Source organism: Uranotaenia lowii, chromosome 3 (genome assembly GCF_029784155.1).
Source record: "Uranotaenia lowii strain MFRU-FL chromosome 3, ASM2978415v1, whole genome shotgun sequence".
In the NCBI taxonomy this organism is placed as follows: domain Eukaryota; kingdom Metazoa; phylum Arthropoda; class Insecta; order Diptera; family Culicidae; genus Uranotaenia; species Uranotaenia lowii.
In genome coordinates, this window is record NC_073693.1 from 52124261 (window position 1) to 52146153 (window position 21893).

General features: G+C 39.1%; 2 protein-coding genes across 3 annotated transcripts; one reads left to right on the forward strand and one right to left on the reverse strand.

Moving 5' to 3' along the window:
* The first annotated feature begins 1645 nt into the window (after window positions 1-1645).
* On the forward strand, window positions 1646-18638 carry LOC129754694 (neurotrypsin). Its single transcript, XM_055750898.1, has 5 exons — window positions 1646-1846; window positions 14856-16991; window positions 17054-17945; window positions 18009-18185; window positions 18254-18638. Exons 1-5 carry the CDS (start codon window positions 1781-1783, stop codon window positions 18394-18396), a joined length of 3414 nt encoding a protein of 1137 aa, XP_055606873.1. The 5' UTR covers window positions 1646-1780; the 3' UTR covers window positions 18397-18638.
* On the reverse strand, window positions 18572-21893 carry LOC129754695 (cytochrome c oxidase assembly protein COX18, mitochondrial). 2 transcript variants are annotated; one of them, XM_055750900.1, is made up of 5 exons: window positions 21774-21893; window positions 20950-21676; window positions 20613-20888; window positions 20434-20544; window positions 18572-18853 (listed from the first exon to the last, which is right to left on the reverse strand). In XM_055750900.1, exons 2-5 carry the CDS (start codon window positions 21355-21357, stop codon window positions 18656-18658), a joined length of 993 nt encoding a protein of 330 aa, XP_055606875.1. In that variant the 5' UTR covers window positions 21358-21676; window positions 21774-21893; the 3' UTR covers window positions 18572-18655. The 2 variants fall into 2 exon arrangements, with proteins under 2 accessions (XP_055606875.1, XP_055606874.1); XM_055750899.1 differs by lacking the exon at window positions 21774-21893 and having other exon boundaries at window positions 20950-21767.

Here is a 21893-nt window from a genome sequence, read left to right on the forward strand (position 1 = left end):
GACGTCGGGTGAGCCATTCGAGTCGGAGTAGAATGACGTCTTCGTCGGGAATCATCCGAGTCGTTGCGTTAAGTCCCGCGCGTGTGCCGTGACAGGCGCGATTCTAGGATAAGCTGCTCTCGATCAGGCACACGATGGGCAAGGTGGCAAACCTCGAACCCTGAAGAAAAGAGGTCGGGCCTCGAGTCGTTAGAGGAGAGGTCAGGCCTCAAACCTTCAGGTGGAGAGGTTTGTGTGGTCAATCCCGAGTCTTTATGATAAGGGGTCGGGTCTAGAGTCGTAAGAGGAGGGATCAGGCCCCATTATCAACAAGAGGAGGGGTACAATTGGTCACCTCGAGTCATTACGAGGAGAGGTCGGATTTCAAGTCGTTAGAGGAGAGATCGGGCCTTGAATCGTGCAGAGGAGAGGTAGCCTCAAGTCGATGCAAGGAGGGGTCGGATCTCGAGTCGTTAGAGGAGAGATCAGGCCTCAAGTCGCGAAGAGGAGAGTTTTGTGTGGGAATCTCGAGTCATTGCGAGGAGATGTCGTTTCTCAAGTCGTTAGAGGAGAGTTCAGGCGTCGAGTCGTAAGGATGAGAGGTTTTGCTGAAAGTGGTCTCGTTAATGAGTATTGCATTAGCGCGAATAGACCTCCCACTATTGAAGCATAGTGTACTAAACTGTTCGAGGTGGGAACCAGGTCTGCGGCCCCAGGTGGAATTTAGGGAGTAGGGGGTATACACGGAGTATATCATGAGTCTGCCCATTGTACCCATGGACCCAGAGTAGCAAACTGAGGGGGCCGCCATGCCTTGGAATACAATCCGTAAACCGGGATTTACCACCTGTGGTTACAAACTAAAAAAAGGCTTTACCGAGAGTACCATGGCTCGTGATAAAGGCATTCTCAATTCTACACCACTGTTCTTTGACTGGTCCGTCTGTCGGCAGTTCCGAGGCTCGGGATTCAAGCTGTTCAACGTATGCCCTTTTTCACCTCTGGATTCTAAAATCTGCGGACGTTGTACCGACATCCGAGTTTCTCCTCTCGCCGCTGGACACGCGCGACTGGGTGTGGGTACACCACGAGTTAACTCATTGAACCCTTGGCCTCAGAGCAGCAAACCAGGGGAGCTCGCTCTGCCTTGAAAAAACAATTCGCAAAAAGAATTTTTTACCTAAGTGAACATCTAAAAATAATAATTTAGTAGTTCAAAACTAAACTCTCTTTGCTTTTCGAATTGAAGGTTATTTTGAAGGAATGCCCCAGTTTATCTCTTCTCTTTAGAACGCCAAATTGTGTAACCCGAAAAGCCAAAGTCGACAGCCCTAACAGCTGTTGTGAATTTTTCTCGAATGAAGATGCTTGGGACATCAGATGCTGATAACGAACGATTGCTGCCGCCGGGGAATCTCCCAGCATTTAGTCAGTTCATCAACTGTGTAGCTCATCTGCCCTGACCAGCGAGAAACATATCGTCATCGTTGCGAGGAACGGGTACTTCAGCATCTTTCACTCTCTGCATGCCGCCATCCGAAGGGCGAGAGAGATGAGTTTGTTTGTGTCTTCTAGCTTCTGTATTCTGCCTGCATCCATTGAAGATTCAACCGACCATACGTCCATCTGAGGGTGAGACTTCTTATCATTTCGGATTGCGAATTCGATTCGACTGGACGTGTGCTTCTTTCCGTTGGGCAGCGTGTTTCAACTTTCGGGCGCGATTCTTTAAGTATTTTTTTTGTAATTTTGAACTATCAACTATCGGAAGTCACTTTTCGGGAGTGTTTTCGGAACAAGCATGTGGCCCCAGGAGCGATGGCTCACCTGGATTACGGTAGCCATGATCGTCGGTCAAGTGAAAAGTGTAAGTCGAAGGACGTATTTCAGGAGCTACGCTGGGTGGAAACATTTTCTAGCAGATTTCTGCCGTGGCCGTTATCAGTTTCAACATTTTTGCTAGACAAACAAAGAGGAATGGGATCGTTTCGGATGAGTGAATGATACAACACGCAAAGCGAAAAGTTCAAATATTTTTCTTGCTGACACACATGTTTTCCGAAAGAATTGTCCAGTAAACATCCTTAAGGATGACGAGTCTGTTAAAAAGGGAAAACATCTTAAAATTTTAAAAGATGATTTGCTCTCAGTACACTAGATGGATCCAAACGTTGGAAGCGATCGGAAGTGTCTTATTTATTATCAGTGAACCCTCAGTGAAGTTACGTTCTAGAGGCCGTTGTTAGTAAACTTTCTTTCGTTCGTCCGTTTTTGCTTGAAGCTTAATGGCGCTGCTGTCGATGATGAGGAAAGAATCAATTGGTGCGTTCCAGTCCATTCCATTCCATCTATCCCCGCGGTATCAATTTGTAACTGTGGCAAGCGGTCAGCAGAACTCGGAAGCAGCAAGCTGATAATGGGTTACACGAATGTTGTTGTTGGTTTCGATCGCGTCCGTTATTCGTGGAACTACCTAACTAAACAAATACGCATCGACGGCGAAACATTCAAGGAAATTCTTTGATCTTTGGACCTTGAGACCACTGTTTTGAAACATAAAAGGAACAGGAAACCAAACTTTGGAATTTTGATCAAATTAATAATTTCAATTAATTTTGAGCTCACAATCAAAATTCTGAATAATATAACGGTGGAACTCATTTCCGAATTCCACTTTAAAAACTATAGATTTAGAATCCGAATCAGAGTTAAGTGAAAATTAGTAGAATATGGATTCAAAAATCAGGATATAAGCCGGAACAAAGAATCGAAATAAGAATTCTTCCGAGTTTAAAATTCAGAATGAGAAATTAAAACCTTAAAAAGTAGAGTCTGAATTGCAGTTAAAATTTCACAATCATATCAAAATTTGAACCTGCATCCATGATCGAAATAAGAGAACCAGTATTCAAAATCAAAATGATTAGTTGAATGTCAATTTTTTCATGAAGGTTCAGAAAACAAAAATCTCTCCAAAAGATCAAGTTCAATTGAGTGGGTGTTGGATTTAAAAAGGATTAGAACTCTGAAACATCATTACACTTCGAATTAAGTTTCCAAACTCAGACACATAATTCAGAACCAGCATTACGAATCAATATTCAGACTTAAGAATAAAAATTTAAAATCCAATTAAGACAGAAACATTCAATAATTCTTTAATTATTCTTCGTCGTCCCAACTTCGGAAAACGCTTTAGGAAAGGCAAATAACATTAGATAAATAATCTTATTAGAACAGCTCATTCGAGCTCTAAGATTTACAGTCAGGAGTATTCGAAAAAATGCAACACTTTGTTTTGTGAATAACTTATGAATGAATGAATGAAAATTGATACTCATCAAATCTCGAAAATAAGCTTATATACATTACCTAAGTTTCTTAGTATTGTGGATCTGTGATAATATGTGAAGATGCCTTCCACCCCACCTATACAAAACTGAAAATAACCCAGAACTTTTCAACAGTAAATTTTAAAATTAAACAAATTTTACTAAAATGCAATGTTTAAATGTGGTTTCATTCAAACTATGAATAAAGCCAAAGTCATTACATAACAAGAATCGTAATTGTGTTTATAATAATCCCAGGGTTGCTAGCGATTTTTCGTTTTGAAATTCCAAAGCTTTTCCCGGTTTTCCCCCGGTATTTTCCCGCATGTAAATGATGATTTGCCCATTTATTATACTCGGTTCTAAATATAAAAATTACGGTGAATAAAAAAATACAATGTACAAATTATATCCTAAAACTTGTTAACCGGTTAGAAATCATGACAAATACAAATCTTTTAACACGTAGGCTTTTCGTATCAAATTGACAGAGTTCATGATTTTTTTAAACGAATCTAACGAAAATGCATCTATTCGTTGTTTTGCTCCACAATTTCAACAATTTTGCAAAAATAAGTCCGGTTAAATTGATCTTGAAACTATAATGTAGTAGGTATGTACTTTTCAGCAAGTGTGAAATTTTCTTGAATTTTAATAGAGTTATAGAAAAAAATGTATAGTTTGCATAGAAATATGTTAAAAAAATACATCGAAACATATTATTAAATCAGCTTGTCAACTTGAATGAGGATTAGTCTAACAGAACTTAGAATCATCAGATTGCAGGAAAATATTTAGCTATTTTCTGAATGCAGTTTTTTTGTACAAATCCTAAGACATGTTTTAGAAAAAATTGTTTTTGTTTCCAATACAAAACAAAGAATAACTTTAGTAGTGTTCTAGTCATTTGAACTAAAGATTCGTGAAAATATAGAAAATCGTGTATAAGACAGGTCAGAAATTTAATTGTTTGAATGTAAGCTATCCTTTTGTATAAGGTTAAAGACCTTGAATCAAAGATGAACTTGGATTTCGACAGGAGCTTTTTTTGATACAATTTTTACATAAGACATAGGAAACTTTAAGCAAAAGTTTAACGTAGGAAGAATTAAACACTAACCACTTGCGATAAAATGCTTCGTTCCTCTGGCTAATTCAAACGAAATGCACAACAACAACAACATTGGAAAATCATTTTTTTCTGGTTAAAACGGTGTAACTCTGCTGGAAAACGTCTTACGCTGTCAAATTATTTGCTCTTTGCATAAATTTATTAAAACTAAACTGGTACAGTCGAACCTGGATAAAGGAGAAACCTCTATAAGTGAGAGAAAACACCAACTTCCAACGTTTTTAAAGCACAAAACCTAATCAAGTGACAGTGAAAAACCATTATAAGCTAGAGTCCTTTTCCTGACTAGACCAAGGAAATAAGATAAAATACCAGGATTGTATTGAAGTTTTGGAACCAAAAGAATATTGGGTTACCAAAGAGCAAATATCCATAGTTTCATATTGAAACTCACTCGAGAAAACTTCGAACTGATGCATCAACTGGTTTCTTATAAATCAGTGGATTTTTATCATATACACATTGAATAGTTGCATTTCTAGATCATTTTAATGCTTTTATATGTTGCTGATCCTCTATAAAAAAGAATCTGGTTTAGTTAGAAACCTCTTTAAACGAGAAAAAAAAGGTTAGTCCTTTGGACTCTCATTTATCGACTTTCGACTACAGCTAGTTTGTTGATAATAGTTTCATTATTAAATTCATAACATTTGAGTTTTGCTTGTAAGTGTAGCACACGCAGAGAATCACATATTGCTCCTTAATTAGTTAAAAATACGATTAAAACTTCGTTTCTGATTTAAATCTATATTGAGACTGTCAAGAACTTCTCTTAAATTTAGAAATTATTTTAAAAATAGTTTTGAAATTCCGTGAAACAAATTCAAGTTTGACAATTTTCCCGGTGAGGTGCCGAAATTCCCGGTTTTTTTCCCGGTTTCCCGGTGACGCGATGAAATTCCAAAGTTTTTCCCGGTTTTCCCGGTTTTCCCGGTTCGCTAGCAACCCTGTAATCCCATAGGCAAGGCGATTAATATGAACAGGCATTTAACGCCCACAAGCGGCATTTCAAAATCGTGAAAAAAATCTTGAAATTAAGAAGGAAATCAGTCGTTAATTTCTGGTTACTTTCCAGAATTAAAATATTGAAGACATATTTGTTAAAGCTGACCCCACTTAGCCCTATACTACGAACCACCTTGTTTCAAATAAGGCTATTTTTGATTACGTTTTATGCTAAGTAAAGCAGGTCTAGCTTCAAAATAAAATCAAATTTTTTTATATGGTTGACGTTATGATAAATTTTGCCGATTTTCCTCCCTCGGCAAAAAAACAGCATATTTGACTTTGTTAGATTTACTTAAGTACTATGCAGGGAAAATGATCTATAGTCAGTTTTAGAATGAAACACATCTTACCTGTCGGCCATTTATGGGATTCGAACCCAAAAATTTTCTTGCCGATACCGGGAATCGAACCCAGTAGGCCTGGCCATTGGCGCTTCTTGATGAACAATTTGTTAAAAATTGTAAAGCAATTCTACTTTTGCTTTCTACAGTGCTTCAGCTATTTCAAAACTCATCATAATGAACTTACCTATAACGTTTCAGATCCCTAATACTCTTTTTTCAAAGGTCATTTTTCAATTTAATCATATCTCCTTAGGGAGAAAATGCAAGAACTTTGACTTTTTAGATGTGTATTTTGGAAAGACAAACAACTTTGCGGAAGAATTTAAAGCCCGAAAACGCTTAACAAAAAGGTTAACTAAAAGTCTATCTTGCCATCCTTGAGCACTATTAATTCAGTTCCGCTAGATGGATGTCCTGTACTATTGTATGTTGAAAAAAAGGGGGATATCAAACCATTATAAAAACATTCCTCCTACACAAATCTAGCGTAACATTTAAAAAGGGTGAAACTAGCAGTTAGCTCGAAACGAGAAAAAACCCGTTTGAAAATTCGGAACACCTATTCAAATCCTATTTATAAAATCGACCACTTTTTGTTCAACAAAATCAAAAAATGTGCATTATATCCACTTATTGTTCAATGTTTATCAAGAACTTTAACTTTTTTCGCGTAATTTCAGAGATTTTCGAGTTTCGTCCTATTATTGTTTTCGATTTCAGTTACGCCTGCAAGTTTCGCCCAATTGATCGGCCGTTTTTGTTTTGGTTTTGAAGTTACGCCCATTCATCCTACACGCAAAAACTAATTGGGCCGTTTTGTCACACACGGTCAACTCAGTTACGCCTTTTGGCTCTACACGAATAGAAAAATTCACTCCATTTTGAATAGGCGTAACTTCACGTTCCAACGAAAATGCATCAACAGGAAGTTTCGCCCAATTGAATTTTATCAATTTTTTGAAAGTTTTAAGTAATTTTAAGATGAAACCGCGTTTGATAGGTAAAGTGCAGCCGCGTGCATCCGGAATGACCGTTAACTCGATTTGTTTACATTTGGCAGTTTCGCCCTTTTGAAATGTTACGCTAGAAATACACTCCCAAGCCAAATTTGATTCCATTTGCTCTATTATTTTTCGAGAAAAGCAAAAAAAAAATTATGAAAGGCCTCTTCCTCCCTTTCTTTTTTTTCACGGGGAAGGCAGAAATGGTACCAAGCAATTACAAAAACAATCCTCGTATCCAAACACTCTTCCATGCCAAACTTGGATTCTTTGCTTGATCAGTTCTCCAGTTAAAGCCCGGTTTACAGTTCTTGTGAACTCGAACTCGAACGTGAACGTGAACTCACCACAGTGAAAAAATATTCCGCAGTGAAATGTCAAATCGGTCAAATCTTCAAAATTAGTAAGAGGTTTGTTCAACTGCGGGTAGAAATTGGTTTCGATCGGAAAATGACAGATCATTCAACCAATGTTTTGATCGATACTTGTCGAACCAATGCTCAAATTTAAATTCAAATTTCTCAAAAAAAACATATTGCTCTTCTTCAAAACATATTCAGCTTTGAAAACGATTGATTTAATCAAATAATCCCAAAGTTCTTATCTTTGAATACAATGAATTTAAATTAAATTTTATGAATTTAAAGTTCTTCCAAAAAGTATTTATCGATCAAGGAGCAACGAGCTTTAGCGATTCGTTTCTTTTGAAAAACTTATTGAAAGGACGTTATGAATATAACTTCTACAAGATAGCCATTTTTTGTTCTTGATTAAAAATTGACAAACAAAAACTTTAAAATTACTTTTAATTAGTGAAACAATTTAAAAGGTTTTTATTTAATTAAAATGCATCAGTTCTCCTTAAAACACATTATTTTTGAATGATTTCATAAATTTTTATAATTATTTCCATACCTTTTCTGAAAAACACATTTGAAGAAAGCGGAATCTATTTTTTTTTATTTCAATGGAATCTGGCCATTCGATGATCTTCATTTACATTTATTCGTTGAGAGGCTCTTCCAACAGGTACATTTATTCGGCGAGAAACTCTTCCAACAGGTGCAATTAAATGATGCCCAAGCGGGTTTTAAAGTTAAAAAAAAATATATCGTATGCGTTTCATTTAAAACTCGTAGTATTTTAAGCCTTTTATTGCCTTCAAATGTGCTTACAAATTAAAAAATTTTTTTTTTTATGAAGCAAAAATTTTTCCGTCATCGGTGAAATTTTTTTCAGAATGCACATTGCCATTCGGACGTGAAAATGAACGCGGAATTTATATTCACCACTCTTGTTTGTTTTCCGTTTTCACGTTCACGCTCGTTTTCATTTAACCATTTTCGAATGAAAAATAACCATTTTCTGGGTTTTCCTGCAGAACTGCCAATATGGTTATTTTTCATCAATATTTTAAGGCACAATTTTAACCATATTCCTAGTTTTCGGGTATTAATCAAAAAAAGGATGAAAATTTAACCTCAATCGTAAAAGAGAAAAAAACATGGTGCATTTTCGTAATCGTTCGAGGGATCGTTCTTGAAGAGAATAATTATTTGCTGTAGAATTTCTTAACAGTTAATTCCAAGCGTAAACTGGTGCAATTATTGACGTACGGTAAGTTATCATTTTCTAACATTAATTTTATTTAATATTAGTGATTTTTTTATTTTTGCAGGGACCGGACAATCATACCAAATTTTTCTTACCCGTGGATAAACGGAAGAAGTTCCAGCTCTGTAACGAACTCCACCGCTATGGCAACCAAATAGCGAAAGCAAGAAATTTTGAACCTCCTGCTGGAATATTTCCTCGATAATTTTCACCCCATGGCTGCCCGGAAAATCAAGTGTCGGATTTGGAATCCGGCACGAATATTGGCGAGACAGCGATCTGCCGGATTGGAATCGAACGACAGACCTCAACACATAGATGTCGTTCACATATCCGCTCTCCGAACTGAACACATCCTTTATTCATGAAAATCAGTCCTAATCGAAGGAATCCTCCCCGGAACCAGAACTGATGGCCATCGAATGTCAATAGCTTAGCAGCCCCAAAAACTTGGATGATCCCAGATGGCCAAAATCTCCCCCGACTTAGCTTGGAGCACGTAGGCATCGGAGCGGGTCGTAAATCGTTGGGCAAAGATTTGCCGCTTGGCTTTAGCTCCGGATTCGATAAGAGCGGTCAAGGCAAGGACATGTTCACGTTTACAGCCTAGTCCGAGGGCTCCGAAGAATCCAGCATGGTTGAAACGAATTACCCTGCTTGATTTGGAAGATTGCCACGGGTTCAACGAGTTCGCGAAAATACTGGCCGGACTGCACGGCAAGAGTCTGTATGTTTAAATTGGCGCCGATGAGTGACGGCAACTTTCGTCCCGGGCTTCTACGCCGGAAAGTGAATTCTTCGTCTCAAGTCCTGCTCTTAACACGGGTGATTCGAAACATCGAGATAAATATAAAAATACCATTGATAAACATACTTTTGACAATAAACAAAACATTTCAAAATCTAATTTTTTTTTTCTGACTATCATAGCTGCAATTTTCATCAGAGGAAAAATGCTTCTTAAATTTCAATTAAAAAATAACCATTTTCCAACTTCTTCGCCAAATAAAATACGGTTAAAAAATAACCATATTTCAACTTCTCCCCGAAAAGTCATTTTATGAGTTCTCATGGAGAACTCATAAAATAGCATTTCCCGGGAAAAGGTCTAAAATGGTTATTTGTGAATCTTAAATGGTTCAATAGTTTCTAGCGTGTTCGCTCAGTGCGTTTACACTTCGAGCGGAATGTCAGTGAACGCGGAAAAAATATTCCGCAGTGAAAATCGGGGGGATTGAAATAAAATTAATGTTAAAGGGCTTTGAACAAAGAAATCAGTTCAAAAATAATCGTTCAACCATTCCGCATCTATTCCACCTAATTTCTCAGCCATGAAATGCAGCATAGTCGAGTTTTTGAAGAATATAAGTTTTTTCATTTTCACGTTCGAAAGAACTGTAAATGCACCTTAAGCAAAAAAATGTTTTAAAACACCCCTCTCCTCTTTCTATCTCCGCAATGGTAACAGAGAAGGATCTCAAACTAGCATAGAAACATTTTCCGTATCCAAGTAGGGTCAAGTGGGGTAATTATGAACACGGGGTAATTCCGAACAAGTGCCATACGCGCTGCTGTGGGGGATGAATGAACACCAAAAGTTCCAAAAGTGGTAGTTTAACATCCGATTGATAGCTGTAAGGTGTTTCCGATCTGTTTTCAAATCATGATGATATCATTTTAGATGTTTTAAAAAACCATTACCTCGTGAAACGGAAATCGTTTCGAACAGTGTTCAATGTTTTGAATATCAGATCATAGGAAATCCTGCTAGAATATTGTTATCAACTGTTTTACATGCAGTTTATGATGCTTTGTCTAGATTTTGAAGAAATTTTGAAAAATTTTATTCGCACTGATTCACAGATGAGTGTTCATATTTACCCCATAGCTTCCGTCCTATGGGGTAATTATGAACACACATTTAATGACATTTCTTTGGCTTTTTGATGGTCAAAAGTTTTATTCCTCAACTTATGGGGCCATTAACTAATTACCCAAGCATTTCCAGACCCTTTTCCCCCTCCTCCCCTTGTAAGAAATTTTTTAAAAAACTACTCCCCCCCCCCTTTCTATAACATCTTAACATATTAACGACCGTGAAGAAATCTTAGCCGGGAAACATCAACACCCGGCATTTATACCCCAGAATCCACTGGACCAAATTCAATAAATTTCATAATTAAATTAGGTCTACAATGTGTTAAGTTTTGAATTTTTGAGAAATTGATTTTTTTTTCCAAAATTGAGATTCGGATTTAAAAAAAAAAAACTCTACCAGTTCTTTTCAGTCTTTGCAAAAAACTTTTGAACCCCATTTTTTTTAAACTGAAAATAAAATTTCAAAAGTGGAAAAAATGTAATAAAACAGAAGTTTTGAAAACAGCCCAATCTGTAACCAAATTTAAACAAGTCTTAATTTTGTTTAAATAAATAGTGATATAAACTCGATTTTCGTTGATAAAAAAGGCAGTCAAAAGTTATACCGGTAATACCAAAACCGAAAACCTGTATCCCAGGAATAGTTCTCTAATACCGAGTACAGGTTTTACGTGCTTCCAAAACCAGGTTTTTTAGTAATTGATTAACAATAAGGTTATAATCCAGAAATGTTTAATTTAACTAAAAATTAATTCCCCTTGGTTTACAAAAGGTTTGCTGATCGAGCTTTTATTCATAACTGTGTGAAATTTAACATTATTATGAACCTTAAATCTCTGTGGAAACAGTAAAATATATGAAAAACTTGGATAAATTCAATTGTTGAATAAGTCCACAAAGCAAAGATAAATTTTCCTGAATGTTTGGACAACGTGCTGCTATTCAGAACATTAGAATTACAGCAAATAATAATTGTTTATGTGTTAAATCCGGAAAAAAATATTTTCTTGCAGTCTAATTTCCAGTCTAAAATTCTGATACCTGATAGATACTTTTTTCAATGTTAATTTGTTCGAATATTTTTTTTTAATTTGGTGCAAAATAAACATCTTTTGGATGAAGATTTTCTCTTTAAGTTTGTTGAGGAAAACTTCGGTAGTACTTCAATTTTTTTTTTATTAAAAGAATAGAACTACTTATGTGAACTTTCAGACAGGTGATAAAAAAATTTATAAGTGTAAATATTTTTCAAAACTGTCGATCATATAGAACTGACAAGAATTGTAAAGATGACTGTTAACTGATCCAAGAAGATTTTAATGAGTGTTTTTTGTGAAACAACCCTTATAAAACACAGGCGGCGGCAACGCTATTCAAACCGTATGGAACACATCTCTCAGATTTCCCCTTTTTTGACAGATTTAAGCTTTTTCCTCAGATTTAAGCTTTCGTCCCCTATGCTCTCAAGGCAAAAAAAAAGCTTAAATCTGAGGAAAAAAAAGCTTAAAAACGAGATTCACGACCACTTATTTAAAAGATGTTGGTCACACGATAAATAGACAAATCGTGTAACGTTGCCGCCATCTGATAAAACATTTCGAATTTCCTGTATATGTATAGGTTTCAATTTCATGATACCTCGCACGTACGTGAAAAGCCTATCCCACAACATTTTGGTGAAGATTTGATTTGCTGCGCAAGACAGTTTAAACGGATGTAAAAACTATCGAGTAGCCTAACTCGTCTAAAATTTCACACGTATGGAGAGGTCCTATCAAATAAAATGTTCTGTAAAGACTTAAAGAAACGGGAAAAAAGAAACCAACCAAAACGTTAAAGATGTAACAAAGAAATTAAACTCTCGAAACAATAGATAGAAAAATATCAATTAAAAAGAACACAAAATAGCTATTTTTCTATTGTTTTACATCTTAATTATGATTACATTTGTTTATTTTGCAAGGTTTATACATGAATTGGATTGAGTTTTTATAAAACAACCCATTCTCTTGTTACTGCTAATTATTTTCATTATTTGGTGTTGAGTTGAGATTTTCTGACAGCATATAACTCATATTGGACAAGTCTCGGGGTAAATATGAACATAGTTCGGGGTAATTATAAACAGAGTTTGGGGTAATTATGAACATAATTTTTTAAGTAAAAAATCACCATACACTGCTTACTATGGATAAATGTAACGTATAACTACTGTTACTTCTCAAAAATTTTATACCAAGTTCGTAATCCGTGTTCATAATTACCCCCTAGAGAGTGGGGTAAATATGAACAGACGGGGTAATTATGAACAGACGTCTCAAGGACAGAGGTTGCGACCAAAAAACAAAAGTTGTTCTACAGAATGATTACGAGCACGGAAACATTCATTGATGGTAGATTTTCAAAGTTTGTGATAAGAAATTAACATATGGTGGCTGTAAGTGTGCCAAATGAAGAAATTTTGTTCATAATTACCCCACCTAGCCCTACACTTCCATGCTAAATTTGGTTCCATTTGCTTGATCAATTCTCGAGCTATGCACAAAATTATAAGAGGGATGTACACCAAACTATTATTTAAACATGCCTTGTACCCATGCCATGCCAAATTTGGTCCCATTTGCATAATCAGTACTCGAGCAAATGCAAACATGAATGAAACCTTTCACGATCCCCATAATCCCCTCCTACTAAAATTCACGTGAATCGGTTCAGTAGTGTCCGAGTCGTAAGGGATCAGCCAGACAGGAATTCGTTTTTATACATATAGATGTTTAGGAATCGACTTGTAAAACGAATCACAACTGGCTCCAAACCACATTGTATCCATTTATATGTTTTTAAAAAAAATTAACAAATTTTAGTTCAAGAGTTTTCCACTTGTGTTTTTTAAAAAACATTATAACGAAAAAAATGGTTACTACTAAAAAAAACGAAATATACAGAGCAACAATTTGACTGAAAAAAAGACGCAAGCCTCCTACTTCCTCAACCTGCTGCCGTGACACAAGAAGGATTTTTTGGTGTTGATATCCATCGACTTAATCTATATTGTCTTTGAGCCCTTCTGCCTTGGAACTTTCAGTGAGATCGTCAAGCATTTACGGTCATAGTCTTCAGCTAAAGGGTGTCCACGATGAAATTGCCACACACAAAATTGATTCGCAAAATTCGAGTTTTCATCCGATTGCCAATTTTCAGGGATTGAAAAATAAAATTGAATTGAAATTGATTGAAATATTAAACTTCATTTTACTTTTTTACTCGTATTTTATTTACAGTCCATACGCAAATGCCCGCACCTAGGCCTTAACCCCGATCATAAGATTCTGCACAACCTGTGATTTAACCGTTTTTTTTTGCATGTAAACCCATACTTTCTTCAGTTCCTCACTGTCTTCACTACCTTTGGTCGTTTAAGAAGGTGCTGCTACATAATCGCCCAGCTCCAGACCAAAACTAAGGCTGGGCTTCGAACGTTCAAGGTACAAAAGGCCCCTAATCGCGACGATAAACAGAACAAGTCCGCCAAACCAGGAATTTCTTCGTAAATCTGGACATTTTCTGAGTGCGGACATGTTCCGGAACGCTGAACTTATCTTTGGCCGTGAAAAAGCGGTTGCCGGGAATTTGTTTGAAGTCGGCCTTCACATATGTTTCGTCGTCCATGAAGCAGCATTCAACTTTCGTCGGCATGTCGCGTTTAGGGGCCTTTTGTACCTTGAACGTTCGAAGCCCAACCTTAGTTTTGGCAATGGGCGATTATGAAGCGACCTAAGGTAGTGAAGACAGTCGAGGAACTGAAGAAAGTATGGGTTTACATGCAAAAAAAAACGGTTGATTCACAGGTTTTGCAGAATCGGAATTAAGGCCAAGGTGCGAGAATTTGCGTATGGACTGTAAATAAAATACGAGTAACAAAGTAAAATGAAGTTTAATAGTTATTTCTCAACCCCTGAAAATTTGATGGCAATCGGGTGAAAACTCGAATTTTGCGAAATTTTGTGTGTGGCTTCATCGTGGACACCATTTATATCAGGGTCTTTTAACTGCTTGATTTATTAACTACGTGGAATACAATCCACGTTTTGGTCCACAGTTAATGGATCCATTTAAAATCTCATCCGTTATGCTACAATGTAACATCCTTGTCTAACGAAATGGGCTGGCATTAGACACCACCGTACAAAACATTGCATGGAAATATCTCGCACTGTGCTTCTATTTGACGGACTGGTTTCTTAAGGATAACTCTCCATCTAAGTGAAGCCAAGATACTTTTTCAAGATCAATGAACACCAGAAGAAAAAAGAGTTCCTGGATTTCGATAATTTGTTGCAGTTTCGTAGCGTTGTGATTTGGCTAACGAACGATCGTGGGTTCACCCATCGTGAGTTTTCAAACTTTCTCAAATATCGAACAATAATTTGACCTTTTTACATACATTGGCGTAAAACACATATTCACAATAAATTTTTAATTACTTGGGAGGACTATGAATGACTACCAAAAACTATTGGAAGAAATAATATTATCAGTGTTATTTTAAGTTTTTTTTTCTCCACAGATCTACGATCCACGGGCGAACCATGGCCCCAGTGCAAACATGATGATGCCGCAGGTTCACGGAGACTACAGCAAAGTTCACACCCACAAGGCCCGTGCCTATGAGCCGAACTACGCCCGCAGTGATCACAATCTGCACTACCATGCGTCACCGTATCAACAATCGCAACAGACGCAACTGCCGCAACCAATTTATCACAGAACGGTACCGGTGAGCTCGACGGCGGCTGTACCGGTTCGGACGGACCCTCCTCTGCAAAAGTTGCGCTACGTTTCACTCCAGGAGAATTCTATTTCGGATTCGAGCAATCCTAAAACCAGTGGAGGTAAAGGAGCGTCCGAAGTGCCGGGATTCAATGGTTTGCAATGTCCACCCCTGGAGTCCGGCTCTTTCGTGTACATCATGGATTGTAGGCAATTTTTGAGCTGTTGGAAAGGTCGAGGTTATATTCAAAGCTGCGCTCCAGGGACTCTGTTTAACCCAGACACCAGGGAATGCGACCATCCTACCAAGGTCGAATGTTTGACGTCCAACACGATTCAAGAATACCATACGCTTGTGAGGCAGCGCAAACCAAGGGATCAAAGTTCGGCTTACACCCAGGAAACCGCAGCTGAGTCAAGGAAACCTCTCTGTCCACTCGATGTGGCTGGATTACGTGAACATCCTACTGACTGTAGAAAGTTTCTAAATTGCAATAATGGAGCGACTTTTATTATGGACTGCGGACCAGGAACGGCGTTTAATCCTCGAATTTCGGCCTGTGATCACATCTACAATGTGGATTGTAATCGATACGACAACTACGTTCATCCAAGACCGACACAGCCGTCCAATCCAGATGCCGAAGATATCGATGTTGAAAGTGTCAGCCTAGATATCGATGTTCGATTTGACTATGAAGACAGCACACAACCTACTGCGAGGGCCAGAACCAGTATTCCACTGCAGGTTCCGAAACCGGTAAACCTTAGGCCGGCATCCAGTGAAATACGTCCAGTTTACGTTCCTCCGCCGTCAACTACCACACCCCGCATGGGTCAGGCTACTAACAACTTCAACCCGGTGTACTACCGCCCTGGTCAAACTCCAAGTCCACGAGACGCCCAATCTGCAACGACTGAGCTTCCAATTAGCGACGCATTGAAACTACTGCTGAAACCTTTCATGAATAAAGGCGATGTTGAGCTCAATATGACCAAGGTGAACTCCATGATGAGTTCAACGACTACCGCAAAACCCAACCTCGCGGTACTAGGTTTGCGTCAGACGCCAGTTCAGAACAATTCGGCTTACCTTGCATCACCACAGTACATTAACAATCAGCTCGGTGGATATCAACCAATCTACTATGGTATGCCAACGCAAAGGCCACCGATTCCTCACAACCCTAATCCGCACCGTCTTCATCCGGCTCCGTTCCAGCCAAGCATTCCACAGACATATCCATTGTATCGACCACGAGCAACAACTGCAGCTCCGATACGTAGCCGATTCGGGGAGGGCTCTTCCCAGTGGCGACCGATGGCTACCACTAGTAAGCCACCTACAACGACCCAGGATCCTTGTCGAGGAAAGTTCCTTTGCGGTGATGGATCCTGTATAGACCCTACCAAGGTTTGCGACGGCAAGAAAAACTGTCAGAACGGTGCCGACGAACGTAACTGTAGCCACGTGGGTTACGAGATTCGGCTATCGGGCAAGCATCAGGGCCGTGTCGAGGTTAAGGCTTTTAACAAGTGGGGCTACGTTTGCGACGATAACTTCAGCCAGGAGGCGGGGAACGTTCTGTGCCGAGAGCTGGGTTACGAGGGTGGCGTGCTGGAGCTGAAACCGAGTTCCTTCTACGCACCGAACGCATCGATGATGAATAATGGGACTCCGGTGTTCATAATGGACGAAATTCGGTGCCAGGGTAACGAGAGTGCGCTGAAGGATTGCGATTTTTCCGGCTGGGGGGTGCACGACTGTAACGCCGAAGAAGTGATGGGATTGGTGTGTAAGACACCGGTCATGACCTGCCCCAATGATTACTGGCTGTGTGATACCTCGTCGGAGTGCGTCCCGGTAGGGTTCTTGTGCGACAATGTGATGGACTGTGCCGATGGATCGGACGAGAGCATTCAGCATTGCAATGTGAGTAGCATGGGTTGATTAGCAATAAGCAGAATTTAAAAAAATGGTTTTCCCTTCCGTAGGCCCCGCTAGAGATGCGGCTGGTGGATGGCGCCAACCAGTGGGAAGGCCGCGTCGAAGTCAAGTACCGAGGTATCTGGGGTACGATTTGCGACGACGATTTTGGAGTGCGGGAAGCTCGGGTGATCTGTCGTCAGATGGGCTTCAATGGGACGGCTGAGGTACGGAAGAGCCGCTTCAAGCAGGGTACCGGCCAGATCTGGTTGGATCAGGTCGTGTGCCAGGGTAACGAAACGTCTATCGATGATTGTATGCATTGGCACTGGGGCGAACACAACTGTGGCCATGGGGAAGACGTTGGAGTGCGGTGTGGAGCTCCGGAGGCTGCTAGGCAAACCCTGGCCCCGATCAGAGCTGCCGGTGGGAAAGCTTTCAAGTTCGACTTTGTGGAGAAGTCTAGCAAGATTTATCCGGACAGCTGTGGGCAACTGCAAGTGGACCCCTCGGCTGTGAAACCAACCTATGGAGCCAGGGTTATACACGGAGGAGAAACTGTTTATGGTCATCATCCATGGCAGGCAGCTCTGAGAGTGAAGAAGCAAAAATCGGCCCACTGGTGTGGAGCGGTTCTGATCTCCAAATATCACGTACTCACGGCTGCTCATTGCCTTATCGGCTACCCGAAGGGTGCCTACATGATCCGCATTGGTGACTACAATACGGAAAAACTGGAGCAGGCTGAAATCGATATTTTCATCGAGGATTACTACATCCACGAAAACTTCCGGGTGGGTCATCACATGAACAACGACATTGCGGTGGTTCTACTGAAGACGCCAATTCGATTCAACGACTACGTTCAACCGGTGTGTTTACCCCCGAAGAGTCAGCGATATCAGGACGGCATGAACTGCGTCATTTCCGGCTGGGGTTCAACGCAGTCGGGATCTTCAAGTAAGAACAATTTTGACAGTAGTCGATTATCTTGAACGAACCCTTCTTCCTTTTTAATTTCAGTTCATTCCTTGGAGTTGAGAGCTGCTAAAGTTCCTATCCTTTCGGACGAGGTTTGTAACCAACCTGAAGTTTATGGCAACAATGTAACCGAAGGAATGTTCTGTGCCGGGACCTTGGATGGCGGTGTTGATGCGTGTGAAGGAGATTCCGGGGGACCATTGGTATGCAGCATTGACCGTAAGTGCCAAAACTTAAAAAATACCAACTAAACATTTCCGATTACAAATCTAAAATCACTCTTCCAGGTGGACACACACTGTACGGTATCATTTCCTGGGGATCCCAATGTGGACATGCCAACAAACCCGGCGTCTACGTTAAGGTGGCCCACTACATCGATTGGATCGAGGAAAAGTTGAAACAATCATTGCACATGTACGGTGTGTAGAACGATCCGCAAACGTGCGGATCACATTTGTACCTTAAAAAACAGAACAAGAACCCAAGTACTCGAATAGAAAGTAGGTTTAGATTTTATAATACCAAAGAAGAGACCAAAGGACCAATCAACACAAACAGGGACATATCGGATATACCAAAGTGAAAAGCGCGAAACCAAGCCGTTACCATTTTGTAATAGGGCGAATAAAATATTTTTTTTATTATTAGTATTTTAATAACTCTCTACAACTAGCTTCAGTTTTGATTTACTTCGAACTCAGTCCCACTTTGCCTAGAATCGCGTCTATTCGGTTGGAAAAGTTTGTTCGGATATGGGAGTAGGGTCGGGCAATTTCCGATGGGACCTGAGGAACTCCGACCAGTCGTTTGAAGCGGGGAGACATCGTGAGCAGATTTTGGGCCAGCCCACAGGCGCTGGAGGTGACCCAGTACAGGCAGAGGCACTGGAATGATTGAAGGTGAAATGTTTACTGTGTTTAACAGGATGATTGATTTTTCATAAACCTTCTGAAGTATTTTTTGAGCCTTCCTCGTATACGAGGTTTCCGAGACTCAATCTCACAACACCGAGAGTGATGTGATAACCAATCCAATTCAGTAATGATAATGTAAATTCTAGAAATTAGTAGGCAAAATACCTCACTAGAAATCAACAGAACGGACAAGACGGATAAAATGCAACTTCCAGAATAAAATTAACAGTTTGTGCTAGTGCCTCTTATTTGAAATGTATTCTGAACGAATTTCATCTCGAAGATATTGGAAGTATTCGTTGTGAAGAGTTCTTCGAAGAGAAACCTTTTATGCTCTTCAAAACCTTGAGAAAACAGTTTGAAGAGCTCTTGACAAATACAAAGTTTCAAGCTTTTCAACTTCCAATGCAAAAATATTTAGATAAAAACATAATTTTCTTATACTCATCACAAAATAATATGAAAAAATAAAAGTAAAACCCCAAATATTCAGTGATTGTAAGATCAATTTGGTCAGTTTGTTATTTTGATCGCCCATTTAAAAAGAAAATGACACTCCAGAAAGGTCATATGAGTAAAAGAATTGGTTTTGCTTTTACGAAAGCAATTTTATATCACACACCAAAATTTTGTGGTTATTAAATTAATCTTTTTATTTTTCATCTAATGTTCAACTTTTTTTTAAACCTGTTATTGAAAAAAAATCATTATGAATTTTATTGTAGCATTTTGTATGAGACCTCCAATATTTTTCTTCACTGCAGTAAACAATTTTATCATCGTTTAACTCTCTTGTTTCTCAAAATTGAAAAATTCGTTATGTCGTTTTTTCTTTGCACATTTTATAAAAAAATGTAATGCAATAAAATCAATCATCATTGTGTCATTGTGTCAAAAAATGCGTGTAAACCAATTTTTCTGAAAATCACTTAAGAACCCCCCTCCCCTCCTCTTCGCTAAATTGAAAGCGTTTTCAACTATCATACAAACAATCATTGGCCCAAAACAAATCGGGTACGAAATTTCACGTCATTCTAATCACTCGTTTCATGTTAACGCATCCATTTTCACATAAACGCGCACAAGATTTGTATGAAAATCCTGGAAAAAATAGAACCCCAGTTACAAAAGTTAAAAAATGACTCATTCATTGGGACAAACCATATTTTTATGTAAAAACTTTAACCAACATTGTTTAAAAAATGTTTTCCTTTGTACGAAACCCCCTGGTTTTAAAAGAGAAATGGGTCATTTGAAATAAAATGTTATCTTGTCATGCCAAAACTTGCATGTGTACCAAATTTCATGACTAACAAATGATAATCATGAGAAACAAGCGATTTTTTTCTAAACATTTTCATACTGTGAAATAAATCATCTTGCTTTATTCAAATAAAAGTCCTTAAAAACTGTTCAGTTCAAATATAATTTTGTTTGGGCGTCTCACCACCCAAAAGCGATGTTAAAATACAAAAAATGAATATCAATCTACTGACCACTTTGTCATGAACTCTAACCATTTGTGATAAGAAATTGTATTTAAAACTTACCGAAGGGACTGTGGCAGCTACCGGAACCATCAAAACACTTACGCCTCTGAACACGTTGGTGAACATCTTTTGCAGCTTGGATGGTTCTTTAGCTCTGGCTGCATTTTGAATCTAGGATTAGAGGCAAATATTAAACAATTAGGACAACGTTTCTATTCAATAAACTTATGCACACTCACTTCAATTATGACTAAATTGATCAGTCCCATTGCAACGGGCAAGATCAATGATTGGTCCACTTCGGTTAGATTGGGAATCCAGCCGAAACCGCCCAACGTGAGTTCGGTGAAGGCGACCTGCGCTTCTATCGAGCTCGGGTCCGGCAACATATGCACCAGATTACGAATCGATACTGACATAATAACCCACAGTGGGATCTGCCCCCAGAGGACGATCATAGTTTTTGCTGGATGACAATTCTCTCGCACCACCAACTTATCCCATTGCTTCTTGAGCTGAAATGAATAGAACAGGGTTGTAAGGATTTGCAAATGATGATGAGCCAAGTGATCTTACCGAAGTATTGTACATGATTCTGGCTTCTTTCTCGGTCCAGTGGAACTTTCGCATTGCCACTGCAGTCTCTTTCTTTAGCTCCTTCACAATATCTGGCATTTCCAGGGTGATTTTCTCCAGTCGGGCCACGATTTTGTTCTGATACACCGTCAGTGGTAGTGTCACCACTGATCGGAGCAAAACTGTGGACACAATCACCGAGGCCCACCAGGGCAACCCGGAATAATCGTGTATGGCCACCAAACCCTGCTGAACGTAGGCCACTGGGGTACTTTGCGAAAGTGTTGTCCACATACCGGTGACGGTTGCCTCGTAGGAGAAATTCCTTCGACATTGCGCGAACAAAATTCCATTCGAACGGACTGATTCCAGGAATCGAGGCCTGACGATCATCTTTAGATAACTCATTTTTGCTTTGTTTATTAATCAGACTTAGTTCAGAATTCTGGTGTTTTTAGAATAATCCTTAACCTAAAGCGACGATGAACAAGGCCTAGTAGACCTAGTATTGCCCGGCCCTCAGTCGACGGGCGTAGCGTCCCAGACAGGCCAGTATTCCGATCGTACCTATGACGAGGCCAAGAATTAGTGCTACCGTATCGGCAAAGCCCATTCCGGAAGCGTCCGCTCGGTCGACGCTCAGCACCAGCAGGCACAGAGCCGTCAGCACCACAAACTGTATCATGGTTCTATCTACTGGCACTTGGCTCGAACGCACGATCTAGCTCTGTACGAGTTCCAGCAATTTCGAAAGGCAATCGAACGAGGGACAGAAAGAGGAATGACTCGAAATATTTGAATTACGGAAAAATGGAACTACTTACTGATAACGCACGAATGTTGTTTGATTATTTTCTTTTGTAATGAAACACTGAAATTAATCGTTATGAGCAAACGAGAAGTATTTTAAATGAAAAATAACAAATGTTGATATTCCGAACCAG

Bases quoted from the DNA above. Each gene is read 5' to 3' on its own strand.
- LOC129754694 (XM_055750898.1), top strand. From the start codon at position 1,781: ATGTGGCCCCAGGAGCGATGGCTCACCTGGATTACGGTAGCCATGATC. The intron at 1,847-14,855 runs GTAAGTCGAAGG...TTTTCTCCACAG, and splicing joins TCGTCGGTCAAGTGAAAAGT to ATCTACGATCCACGGGCGAA. The intron at 16,992-17,053 runs GTGAGTAGCATG...TCCCTTCCGTAG, and splicing joins AGAGCATTCAGCATTGCAAT to GCCCCGCTAGAGATGCGGCT.
- LOC129754695 (XM_055750900.1), bottom strand. From the start codon at position 21,357: ATGAGTTATCTAAAGATGATCGTCAGGCCTCGATTCCTGGAATCAGTC. The intron at 20,889-20,949 runs GTAAGATCACTT...TATTCATTTCAG, and splicing joins GAATCATGTACAATACTTCG to CTCAAGAAGCAATGGGATAA. The intron at 18,854-20,433 runs GTAAGTTTTAAA...CAATCATTCCAG, and splicing joins TAGCTGCCACAGTCCCTTCG to TGCCTCTGCCTGTACTGGGT.